The 13557-nt window shown below is 36.5% G+C and overlaps 1 protein-coding gene across 1 annotated transcript in view; it reads left to right on the top strand.

The window, feature by feature from the left end:
* LOC106868386 (probable ATP-dependent RNA helicase DDX27) overlaps nucleotides 1-11360 on the top strand; it is a 26293-nt gene extending 14933 nt beyond the window's left edge. Inside the window, exons 10-19 of the mRNA XM_014913616.2 lie at nucleotides 432-531; nucleotides 1548-1689; nucleotides 2784-2920; nucleotides 4204-4302; nucleotides 4642-4724; nucleotides 7836-7930; nucleotides 8657-8851; nucleotides 10249-10346; nucleotides 11030-11144; nucleotides 11275-11360. Of these exons, the coding sequence (XP_014769102.1) occupies nucleotides 432-531; nucleotides 1548-1689; nucleotides 2784-2920; nucleotides 4204-4302; nucleotides 4642-4724; nucleotides 7836-7930; nucleotides 8657-8851; nucleotides 10249-10346; nucleotides 11030-11144; nucleotides 11275-11360 (1150 nt within the window). The remainder of the gene's footprint in view (nucleotides 1-431; nucleotides 532-1547; nucleotides 1690-2783; nucleotides 2921-4203; nucleotides 4303-4641; nucleotides 4725-7835; nucleotides 7931-8656; nucleotides 8852-10248; nucleotides 10347-11029; nucleotides 11145-11274) is intronic.
* Nucleotides 11361-13557: the final 2197 nt, after the last annotated feature.

Here is a 13557-nt window from a genome sequence, read left to right as displayed (position 1 = left end):
ACACACACACACACACACACACACACATTATGGATGACACTGTCTAAGGTATTTTTCTTTATATGAAATGGTGGGGTGTGAGTTGGATTCTATTTCTTGCTGTTTAATCAGCCATGTAGGGCCATCATAGTTTGTGTGTGAGGTGGGTAAAGGAAGTTTGAGTGACCTCTACATTTCTTGACAACAAAAGAGTTGTTTCTGCATGGATGCAGTAACTTTATGGTGCATATGAAAGAAAGTTGAGCTGTAGATATTGTATGCATTCACAAGAAATAGTGGAAATCTTTGCCGGTATAAATTGTGGTGACAATCACTGTTTTATTTTTTGTGTTTTTTTAAAATCTTTTTCTTAATTTAATACCTTTTAATTATAGCAGTCTTGTATTCCATGTATCACAATAACATTTAAACTTTTTTTTTCCACTTTAAAGGATGTTGGACGACTTTTTTGCTGAACAAATGAAAGAAATCATTCGTTTATGTTCTAGACAGCGACAGACCATGTTATTTTCAGCAACTATGACTGATGAGGTAAAATAATCGGTTCTCTTTGATTTTGTATATAATACTTTTTGTTTCTAAATAATCACACTTACCTCCCCTGTTGGACGTAGTCTGCAAAAATTGTTTTACTAGATTTGTAAATAGTTAAGGTGTGTCATAACACCTGTAGGAGCAAATCTTATGGAATGAACCGATGAACTAAATCTCATTGTAGCTCTAATGCAGATCTATCGCAAGTAATATTTGCAGACATATTTATTTCTAACACTTAGCTGAATTCAAATTTTGTAGAATGAAGTACTAGTGCACAAACCAAAAAATACCTGCTGTAACTGAGCTCATAGCCTTTAAGTTGATTGTTCATCACCATATCTTTTTGGCAATTTACACCTTACTCAGAAAGTGTGACTTTGTATGACCCAGTTCATGGTTCAACTAAATTTTATACAGTGTCATTCTTTCAGTAATTAAAAAGTGTTTTTTACATCATAGTTTTTGAACCTGAAAGATATAGTGTGCAATTCAAAATATAACATACAAAACGTTTTATGTATATGCACTGAATTGCGGCAAATATCAATAAGCAAACAAAATCCCTGAATGTTCTGGTATAAATATGTAAACCATCATCAAATAATGATTATCATCATTTTTTTTTTGTCCACTTTTCCATGCTGGCATGGGTTGAATGCATTGTTACTGTCAGAGGATTGAGTCTCACTCATATGCTTCATTTTTGGCATGGTTTCTATGACTGAATGCCATTTCTTACACCAAATCACTTTCCAGTATACTAAGTGCATTTTGTTGAGGTACCAACACTAAAACGTTATCTTGTTCCCAGCAAAACCAGAGAATCTTCTCTACTCTCCATTGTCATCGTTCATTGACTAAGCACTAACAAGACTCCATTCCTTCCATGCCTTTTGGTGAGAGGAAGAGAATCTCTTATTCTTTTTATCAGTTTATTGTTTAAATGCTTGTTTAATATGTGGTTATAAATAGGTCTATGATGTTTTTTCTTTTATCTTTCCATTTTCCAGGTTCAAGATCTGGCTAAAGTATCTTTAGATAAACCCATAAAAGTTTTTATTAACGAAAACACAGATGTAGCTTTTGGCTTGAGACAAGAGTTTATTAGAATACGTCCTACAAGAGAAGGTGATAGAGAAGCCATTGTTACAGGTAAAATAACTTTTTTTTTTTTAATGAAATCTCAATTGTTTTAAGATCTAATCTTTTGTGATTATGAAATATAATTACTGAAGTTAATATATTCCTACAAAAGGGTTGTAAATTGACGGAATTGGTAAAGCATCAGACTAAATGTTTTACAGTATGACAGTTTTACAGTTCAGATCTCTCTTGGCCTTCATCTTTCTGAAGTCAATAAAATTAAGTGTATGGTACCAGTACTAGAGCAATGTCATGGTCCTCACAGCTGCAGGCTTTAGAGTGTACAAGGCATGTTTTTCATTACACCAGCACTAGAGAGGTGATCATGTCCTCTACACATGTAAAGGACCTCATAACTCTATGTCTCTGCTGGCTTGTTAGATGGAATCTGTATGAAAATTTGATGCACCTGTATGTGTTAATATTTTTTGCCAATGTATATCATCAAAATAACAACTCTTCCTTGTCATTTTTGCTGTCTGAAATGTGGTGTACAAGTGATTGGTCCATTGAAAACCTCATAGCAGCAATGGTATTGTTCACAGATTGTGATATGAAATATATAAATAAGTGGGCACCCAGTACATTCTGTAAAATGATTGGTGTTAGAAAGGGCATCCAGCTGTTGGCAGCATTCCAAAACTGACACCCTGGAGCAAGACATGGTCTTTTGATCTGTTGAATCCTGTCAAACTGTCCAATCCATGCCAACATGGGCAGCAGATGTGATTTGATGATTTTACTGATCCTTCTTTGAAGTTTAACACCTTTAATTTGCCCGGGGTCCAGGCAGTAAAACTGCGTCCAGTCTGCTGCAAGCATTCTTTCTAGGTTTCTGATCTGTGGATAACTATATCTTGGTGTACTTCCTTCAGCAGCAACTCATGACTCACAATTTCTTTCCTCTCACTAATATCAGTGACCCAGCAAAAGTTATGGGTGCTATCCTTGCTCCCCTGATTATTTTAAACTTTCCATGTGTTTATCTTTGGAAGACTCAAAGCCTGTATTGGCAATTAACAGTTTTTTTCTTTTCTTTTTAATTTTTTTTTTTTTTGCAATAATCTATTGATGCATATCTATATAATTTCTTGTATTTACAGCACTAGTGAGTCGTATATTTTGCAACCATTGTATAATTTTTGTGCAAACAAAGAAACAAGCACATCGAATGCATATTATTTTTGGTTTATGTGGGATCAACGTCGGAGAATTGCATGGAAATTTATCCCAAGCTCAGGTAAAATACTTCTACTCTTTTCCATATTTGTTGTCTTACCATTGACCACTTCCATTCTTATTGCTATCAAGCATTCTCCCCTCCCACCCACACACACTCTCTCGGGTGACCTTCTTCTTGACTCTTCTGTCACCATACTCTCTCTTGTTCACCTTTTTTAGCACATTACTCTAGGGCAGTGATTCTCAACCGGAGTCCATATGATCCTTGAAGATCCAAATAAGATTTTGTTGTTAAAATTTATGTACAATAAAATGGTTATACTTCTACAATACACAAAATATTTGAACAATTTCTTTTTATACAGTTCTTAATATAATAGGATTTTTTAAACATTGACTGACTATGAGGGTCCACCGAGTAAAATAGGAATCAAGGGAGTCCAGAGGCAAAAAGTGGTTGAGAAACATTGCTTTAGGGTATAGATACATCATAGAATTGTAAAAAAACATCACTAGTACCGGATCGATGATAAAATGTACCCAGTACACTTTGTAATGTGGTTGGTGATAAGGACATCCAGCAGTAGAAACAAAACCAAAAATTAACCATATGAATAAGACATGATCTTCAGACCCATTTAGGAAATGGTATGAAATATTTTGGTACCAGCTGTTTTGGCAGCTCTGATTCAATGTTGATTTATTTGACAGCTGATGTTTTAAGGTTTTTTTCATTCTCTCTCTCCCTCCCTCAACCCCTCTCAGTTTACATGTGTGAGGAGAGAAAAGGTGTTTATGGCAATCAAGTTCAATTAATAAGTTATAATGTCTCTCTCTCTCCCTATCTGTAAATGCATATTTCTGTGTGCATGTGTGTTTAGCTCTAGTGCCAAAATGTACTGTTACCAAAACCCACATACAGATGCACAGTGGGCTGCTTTCAGTTTCTTTTTTTTTTATTGCCCACAAGGAGACAAACAAGGACAGACAAAGGGATTAAGTCGATTACATTGACCCCAGTGCGTAACAACCCCGAAAGGATGAAAGGCAAAGTCGACCTCGGCAGACCATGAACTCAGAACGTAATGGCAGATGAAATCCCTTTAAGCATTTCGCCCAGTGTGCTAACGCTTCTGCCAGCTCACCGCCTTTCAGTTTCTGTCTACCAAATCCACTGACAAGGTATTGGTCGGCCCAGGGCTATAGTAGAAGACACCCAAAGTGCTACACTGTGGGACTGAACCCGAGGTTACATGGTTGGAAAGCAAGCATCTTCACCTAAAAAGCCACACCTGTCTGATGATGATGATTAAATGTTTCATTTTATTTTGTTTCTTAAAGCGTCTTGAAGCATTAAAGAGATTTAAGGAAGCCAGAATCGATGTGTTGTTGGCTACAGATTTGGCCGCTCGAGGCTTGGATATTGAAGGTGTGAAAACGGTTAGTAAATATTTACTGTCTCATTAAAGAGAATTTGACGTTTGTCTCAGTCACAAATATATTTTTTTTTTATTCAACTAATTATTTTACCATAGAAGTTCCTTAAATAATGATGTTTGTTCAATAACTAAAAGAAAATGAAATTTGAATGTATAATTGTAACTTAAAGTAACATGAAAAAACTCAGTCATTATAATCTCATCAGTGCAACCATAGCGAAATGGGACTTTCGAAATATTTATTAATCTAAGAAATCATTGAAAATATAAGCTTTGAGGTCACAATTATTGCATATTAATAGAAATTATTGATCTAATGAAAATTTTAATTTTTTTCTAGGTTATTAACTTGACTATGCCCAGTACCATCAAACATTATGTTCACAGAGTTGGAAGAACAGCACGTGCTGGAAAGAAAGGGAGGTATGATATTTTTTCTACTATTGAGGTTGTTCGGGAAAATAAGTATCATCATCATCATCAACATCGTTTAACGTCCGCTTTCCATGCTAGCATGGGTTGGACAATTTGACTGAGGACTGGTGAAAACCAGATGGCTACACCAGGCTCCAATCTGATTTGGCAGAGTTTCTACAGCTGGATGCCCTTCCTAACGCCAATATAGATAATAAATTATCCAGAATCCACTCCCTATTCACACACCCAATAATTATGTAGGAGCTTCCTTGGCAAATGTAAGTCAATTATCACATGTGCCAAGGAAGCCTCGATATGGTTTCTCAACCCGCTAGAAATAATAGTCAAATTTCAGCTCTAATCAAATCCTATTGTCTTTTTTAAAAAAAAGGTTAAAAATACCTTGGATAATGTAAAAAAAAAACTATAGATATGGCAGGAAGAAGAGCATTTCAGAAGTAAATAATTTTTTACATGTGTGTGTGTGTGTGAAAAAGCACCTTGTGCAGTGCCATGTAAAAGTGTCCAGCACACTCTGTGAAGTGGGTGGCATTTGGAAGAGCATCCAGCTGTAGAAACCATGTCAAATCAGACTGGAGTCTGATGCATCTCCTCATCGTGCCATCATGGGCAGTGGGTGTTAAATGATGATGATGATGATCAGGAGTGGGTAAAATATTTTACATGAAATATATCTTGCTGATTAACTCTTTAAGCTCTATAGCATATTTACTTTTCAACATGATAAACTCTCTGCACTCTTACATCCAAAGTGGATTTTTAAGGCATTCACTAATCAATATCTTTCATGGATAAACATTTTACAATGCTTGAAATTTTATCAAAATTTTCAGCAGTTAATGTGTTTGAGACACTTTGAAAATATTTCCTTTCTTTTGAGAATATAATGCATAATTTTACATATATACATATATATATATATAGTATAGCACTAGTGTAGCAATAATTGGGTACCCTCCCAGCAGTATACTGGATAGATACTATCCCTTAGTAGGTGGAACCCCGAACCCCTAACTCTCTCACGCTATATATATATATATATATATATATATATATATATATATACACACTCTTTACTCTCTTTTACTTGTTTCGGTCATTTGACTGTGGCCATGCTGGAGCAGCACCTTTAGTCAAGCAAATCGACCCCGGGACTTATTCTTTGTGAGCCTAGTACTTATTCTATCGGTCTCTTTTGCTGAACCGCTATGTTACAGGGACGTAAACACACCAGCATCAGTTGTCAAGCGGTATTGGGGTGACAAACATATACACACACATACATATATACAACAGGCTTCTTTTAGTTTCCATCTACCAAATCCATTCACAAGGCTTTGGTCGACCCGAGGCTATAGTAGAAGACACTTGCCCAAGGTGCCACACTGTGGAACTGAACCCAGAACCATGTGGTATATGGAATTTTTAGAAAAATGTAATGCAGAAAACAAAGTGATAGTGAATTAAATAAGCATCGTAAAATATATGGCAAACAAGGATTCATAGCTTGCTAAAATTGTTTTTCTCATAAAATATTTAGAAAATTAGCCATTAGTGATATGCTTTAGATCAATAGATACATTGTTTATCTTGCAATTGTTACAACCTGTATGTAATTCAACCAAAGAAGGAACTTATACATACTAGAAATAGTAGTCAAACAGCCTTTAAATCACACTCTCAGTCTTAGAAGATGACTAAAATGTAGTCCTTGATACACAAAGAGGTAGGATGGTTACTGCTGGAGTGTCTCAAGTGTTTTCTTTTCAATTTCACTCAAGCAGTAGAGAGTTTACATCACTGGGAATATTGCAGAAAAAGTATATTTTTAATAAAGTCTATTTCTGTCTTACCTCTATCTCATTCTTGAGTGAGTTCTGAAAACTCTATTTACAGTATAACATCAGCCACTCCATTTGTTTACATACATTTTTTTCCTATTCATTTTCAGCTGTGTAGGTTACATCATTTTTTTTTTTTAACATATGAAATAAAATTCACTAAAATTAGTTATTATACACTAAAATTGCATACACAAAAGTTATGAATAGCTATTGTTAAAATAACGTTTGGTCAATCAATACAGCTAAATACAGAGCCCATAAAATATAATCTTATAAAAGATGGGCTCAGTAGGTAACTTGCACGAGTTATGAAGTTGCAATTAGATTTTAGTTTTTAAGAGATATCTTACAATCAGGTAGGTGGAGCTCTGAAAGGGGTCTCGGAGTAGCGTGCCTGCCTTCTTGAGCTAGTTTTCCACCACATTTCTTAAAATTCATGGTCGAGGCCTTAGTCTCGGGACCACTCATGTCTAGAAACTGAAGTTGGGGATAAGCAAGAGCATGCTCCCTGTAGAGAATCCAGCTCCAAAAAAGCCTCATGATAGCAAGGGAGAATGAGCAACAGCCAGCCCAAAGGTTGGGGTGGGTTGCACTTGCCTGCCTCAGTTGCTATGGCATTGAGGTAGATCCAGCCACCCCTGTTAACAGGGACAAAACCGGGATTTAAAACACTGGATGATGATGAAGATATATCTCACAATCAGGGTTGAAGGAATTAATTACTTCTGTATATTTGCAATATATGGGTGACGGGGGTAGCAGTGATGGTATTCGGCTTGCAATTATTTGGTCATGGGTTTGATTCCTGGTGGCACATTGTGTCCTTGAGCAAGACACTTTATTTCATGTTACTTCAGTCCATCCAGCTGGCAATAATGAGTTGTCCTGTATTTCAAAGGGCCAGCCATGTCACACTCTGTCGTCGTCGTCGTCATCGTCATCATTTAACGTCCGCTTTCCATGCTAGCATGGGTTGTGTCACACTGAATCTCCCTGAGAACTGTGTTGAGGGTACACGTGTCTGTGGATTGCTCAGTCATTTGCACATTAATTTCATGAGCAGGCTGGTCCATTGGTTGGATCATCTGGAACACTTGTCCTTTTAATTGACAGAGAACCAGTATATATATATATGTGTGTGTGTGTGTGTGTATTTTCATACACATCTTTGATACATTTTGAATTTTGTATGTCTCTTGATTATTCATGATATATGTGAATATTAATTATGTTGCCATCATTTTAATTCCAGAGCTGTTAGCTTGGTTGGAGAGAAAGAAAGGTCTTTACTGAAGGAGATAGTCAAGAAAGCTCATGATCCTGTCAAAGCTCGTGTTGTTCCCCAAGGTAAAACAAAACTTTGGATTGACTACTAAAGTTTTATGTTACTTCATTATTTATATATGTGTGTGTGTGCTACTAAGTGTACTATAACTACTTACCCTACTCACACATGGCACACATCTAAAACCCCAGAAATTTACTCCAAATATTTCATTCTGCACTCTTCACTGTGATATTGCTTACATGTCTATATATTCTCAACAATATCTGGAAATAGATTGTCCAACTGATTGATAAATCTTCTTGCTAATACGGTATAACTACTCGACACATCTCTCTCTCTCTCTATCTCTCTCTCTCTCTATCTCTCTCTCTCTCTATCTCTCTCTCTCTCTCTCTCTATCTCTCTATCTCTCTTTCTCCCTTTCTTTCTTTCTTTCTTGCCCAGGCACCTCATTCCAACCTTTATCTTAAAAAGTGAATTCCTCTGAAACTCAGCCCATGCTTTCCCTCTTTGTGTTAAATCTGCAGATGTGCAAGTTCAACTTAACTGTATCGGCTGTGGCATGCAAAAAGCTCGGTGCATTATCTCTTATTTTCAGATCATAATTCCTCTTTTACATTCGTAAACAGAATTAATTCAGATCCTGTCATGTTTATTGTCTTTTTGTGTGGGGTCAGTGAAGTTGATGATATGGCTAGAATACTTTGTTAAATCTCCTGAATACTATAACCGTGCCACCACTGACTTAAAGTTTATTAATTGATCCTGTTGAATTGCTTTTGCAGAAGTTATAAACAAGTACCGTGATAGAATTGAACAGTTAGAAGATGATATCAAAGCTGTGGAAAAAATTGAGAAAGAAGAGAAGGAAATCCAGCTGTCTGAGATGCAGTTAAGCCAAATAAACAATAAACTGGAAGGAACAGACGAACAAAATAGGAAATGGTTTCAGTCAAAAAAAGAGAAAATTAAAGAGAAATGTTTGTATTTATCTTTTCTTTGCTTCGATTCATTGATTGATTTTTGAATTCTTAATCTTTTGTTTGTCTTTAAAATATTGGATTTTATTGTTTGTTACATGTGGAGATAGTTAGACACTTTTACTTTAGTTTCAAGCAATTGTCTAAATTTGCTATGGCAATTTCAGTTTGTGTGCATCATCATCATCATCATCATCTAACGTCCGTTGTCCATGCTGGCATGGGTTGGATGGTTTGACCAGAGCTAGTAAGCTGAGGGGCTGCACTAGACTCCTGTCTGATTGACATGGTTTCTATGGCTGGATGCCCTTCCCTATGCCAACCATTCTGAGTGTTATGAGTGCTTTTATGTGACACCAGTATCTGCCATGGCTATAATTTCACTTGGCTTGATGGGTCCTGTTCTCAAGTACGAAATATTGCCGAAGATCTTGATCATTTGTATTTGCCTTTCTGAGGCCCAATGCTCAAAAGGTGGTTTTTACATGCCATGTGATGCTAGCATTGGCCATGACTACGATTTCACTTGGCTTGACAAGTCTTCTCAGGCATAGCATATTGCTAAAGGTCTTGGTCACTAATCATTGCCTCTGTAAGGTCCAACATACATGTTCACCATGTATGTGTGTATATATGATTTTAGCATCTGCTTTTCCATACTTGCATGGGTCAGTGGGAGTTTGTTGTGGCTGGTTGTGTAATGGTTTTGCACATGAATGACAATATTAAATGAGCTGAGAGAATAACTGAATATAAGAGGAATCGGATGTAGTGTACAAACAAAAAGACTCCATTGATATAGTAATCTCTTGCTCACATTACCTTGATTGTGCACTACTTGTCCCAGCAGGCCGAGTACCCCTATCACTCATTCCTCTAACTACTCTTTTGTGTGCCTCTCACTCTGTAAAAATATTGGTGGGTGAGCAGGTGTGGTAGTCAAGAGGTCGCTTTAGTTACGTCATCAACATGGTTACCTCTGTAGTGCTGGTACTATGACCAAAATGGGCACTCGGTACATTCTTTAAACTGTAGTTAAAAGGGTCTTTTGGTTTTGTCAAGGACATTGTTCCTTCCTATGCCATGAGAAAAGCATCCAGTGCCCTCTGTAAAGATGTTGACATTAGGAAGAGCATCCAGCTGTAGAAACCAGGCCAAAATTGAACTCCTACATCTAGATGAGTATCACCACTAAATATGTGATTACATTCATGTGACCCATTCAACCCATGCCAGCATGGAAAGTGGACATATAAGGATGGTGATGGGGTGGATATATATATATATATATATATATATATTTGTGTGTGTGTATACACATCCACACACACACACACATGTTCCTGTGTATTTTAAGAATTCATTTTATTAAAAAGTATTCTTAAACTGTATTTCAGTGAATGGTAGACTTTCCAAAATGAGTGAAGAACCAGTTTCAAAGAAAAGTAAACAATTACAAGGAGTGCGAAAGTCAAAGAACCAAACACCCGTTTCAGTAAGTTATGAAATATTCAATGACTATAAATGTATTTGTATGGAGAAGACCTTGTATATGGATTGAGTAGTTTTTATACATAGATCTGGTGCAGGAATCGCTGCTTGGTTAAAAAGAATTTGCTTTGCAGTCAATCCCACAGTATGGCACTTTGGACAAGCATCTTTTACAATAACTTAAGACCGACAATACTTTGTGACTGAATTTGATCAAAGGGAAGCTCTGTGGAAGCCTATTGTGTGTATATGTATATATATATGCACAGTATCTGGTCCTTCAACCAATCTGATCATGTGTCAGACTGACCAACACAACAGCAAAGAACATGTCTGCTAAATGAGGATATATGTGTGTGTGTGTGTATATATGCAGATATGGGTTTGTGACAAAGGAGTTTGCTTCAGAACCATGTGATTAGGGGTTCAGTCCCATTGAATGGGCATTGGCTAACACATTCTATGCTATAGCTACAGATCACATTCTAAACTGAAGAAGCCTGTTATGTGTGTATGTGTATTAATTTTTGAAGGAAAAGGTTGACAGTGACTTCAAGGTTTGGGTTTGCTCACTGTCATTAGACTGTGATTTACTTTGATTTTTCCTAGTTTTTTTTACATTATATATTTTTAAGTATATACAATTGTGGATATAAATTTATTCTTGTATGTTATTTTCTATTTCAGACAGAGAACCGCATTGAATTTGAAGTACATAAAGCACAACTTTGTGCTGCACGATTTTCAAAGAAGTTTTCAAAGGCAAAACGTATAAAAGCATGTCCTGATACTTCCAAAAAGGGTAAGTTGTGTTTAATAACAAGACCTTGTCTTTATATGTAAAATATTCAGGTTATGAGTTTAGTATAGATTTCATAGTTTATCAATGACTAAAATTTTATATTTTATGTTTGTAATTGACATAATGGAAGGAATTCCAGTACATTACATTTATGGATTGGCAGAATTGTTTGAATATCCGAGAAAATGTCTTGGGGTTATTTCTTATGGCTCTTAATGTCCTGAGCTCAAATACTGTCAAAGTCAACTTTGCAATAATGAGCTAACCTTCTGCTTGTACATTGTAATTCAATGCTAACATAATAATAAGCCATTGTTATATTTATAGGTATAGGCGTAGCTATGTGGTTAAGAAGTTTGCTTTCAAGCAACATGATTTTGAGTTCAGTCCCACTGTGTGAAACCTTGGGCTAGTGTCTTCTTCCAAGCCAGCCTAAGCATCGTCAGTGGATTTGGTTGGCATAAACCAATGGTACCCAAAGTGAACAGTAGTGCTTTACTGGGGGCAGTGGAAAGATGCGGTGGGGTGGCACTGAAGAAAAGTGGGGGTGATAATGGGGTAGCCGAAAGCATGCGATGGATGTAAAAACAGCAAAATAATGGGTTAATTAGATTAAATTTTATTTGTGAAATACAGTTGTTTTGAATTTGATGCAGAAAGTGGTCTGTGTTTGTAGTGGTAGGTGGGGGTGATAGGAATGTGGTCTGGGTGCCAAGGAGGTGGCAACCCAAAAAGTTTAGGAACCACTAATGTAAACTGAAAGAAACCCATCATGTGTGTGTGTGTATATATTTATGTTACTGTCTCCTTGTTTTGACACCATGCAACATCATTTGAGTTGTTAATGAGCATCATACAGGCAGTATCCTTTATTTTCAATCTTCCAGGAAGATGTGTCTGGCCATGGGGAAGTATTACCTTACTCGAAAGAGGGTGGGTGGCAGAAAGGGCATCCAGCTGTTAAAAATCTGTTTCAATGAATTCCATCTGATCTATGCTAACATGGGAAGGAGCATGTTAAACTACTGATGATGATGATGGAGAAAGTTGTGTCATTCTAGTTGTGATTTATTTTCCATGATTCAAATCCTCATTGAGTTGATTTAATCTTTCATCTCACTAAATCTAATCATATAAAAACCAAATGTTTTGGAGCCTGGTAGGGTCACGAGATCATAATCAGGTTGGTCTGTGCATTGTAGATCTTCAGTAAATGTATAAAAAAAGTAATGTTTCTCAACAAGGAGATTGCTTGGAAGTTATTTGACTCTAAAACTACACTACTTGAATAAATCCTTAAATGAGATGTTATTCATCAGGAAAAGTTGAGTCTCTGGCAATGTGGTGAAAACCGTGAAAAAGATCTCAGAGTGTTTTTAATTTGCAACGTGGCAGATGGAAGATAAAATGCGATTATGTCCCTTGCATTCTGAATTCAAATCCTGTGTCGGTTCTGCTTTTGCCTTTTATCCTTCCAAAGTAAAATAAATTCGGGATCAATGTAATCGACGCATCCATACAACTTAATCGCTATTGACACTGACCTTACAATCCTCCATATTGACCATACTCGAATAATCGAAACTGGTAAAAGAATGAATCGTGAGTTGAAGATAAATGTGAAAAACACCAATTAACATTTTTATATTTTTTAACCTGTTGAGTAATATTAGTTGAAGTGCATTCTAACCATCATCATCATCGGTTGAAACATCCTTGTGTCATATCTAACACACACACACACACACATACATGCATGGTGAGCTTCTATCAGTCAAAGGCTCCTAAATCCACTCAGAAGGCTATGGTTGGTCCAGTAGTATATCATCATCATCATCATTTAACATCCAGGTTGGATGGTTTAACAGTAGCTGGCAAGCCAGAGGACTGCACCAAGTCTCACTGTCTGTTTTGGCATGTTTTTTATGGCTGGATGCCCTTTCTAGCACCAACCATTTTACAGTGTGGACTGAGTATCTTTTATGTAGCACCAGAAGATATTTGCCCAGTGCTGTGTGGTGGGATTGAATCTAAAGCCACATGACTGGCAAGCTTCTCAGTCATGCTACCACACTTACGCCTATCATCCAGTCTTGTTTTAAATTTCTAACACAAAAGGGTCTTGATTTTTAGCATTAGTTTTTGTTGCTTGAATGCTGTATGATTACATTATTTACATTTGACAGATATTTGTCCTCATCTTGTTTGTTGTTAACACAACGTTTCGGTTGATATACCCTCCAGCCTTCATGAAGTATCTTGGGGAAATTTCGAACCTGGGTTCTCATTCCCAAGTTATTTTTTGATATTATTATTATTATTCAGGTCACTGCCTGGAATCGAACTTGGAATCTTGGGGTTAGTAGCCCACACTCTTAACCACTATGCTCATGGGCATATGGCGTAGTGGTTA

Source organism: Octopus bimaculoides, chromosome 5, assembly GCF_001194135.2.
Source record: "Octopus bimaculoides isolate UCB-OBI-ISO-001 chromosome 5, ASM119413v2, whole genome shotgun sequence".
Lineage (NCBI taxonomy): Eukaryota > Metazoa > Mollusca > Cephalopoda > Octopoda > Octopodidae > Octopus > Octopus bimaculoides.
The sequence above is the reverse complement of the archived record's forward strand: the minus strand, read 5'-3'. Positions and strand labels throughout refer to the sequence as shown.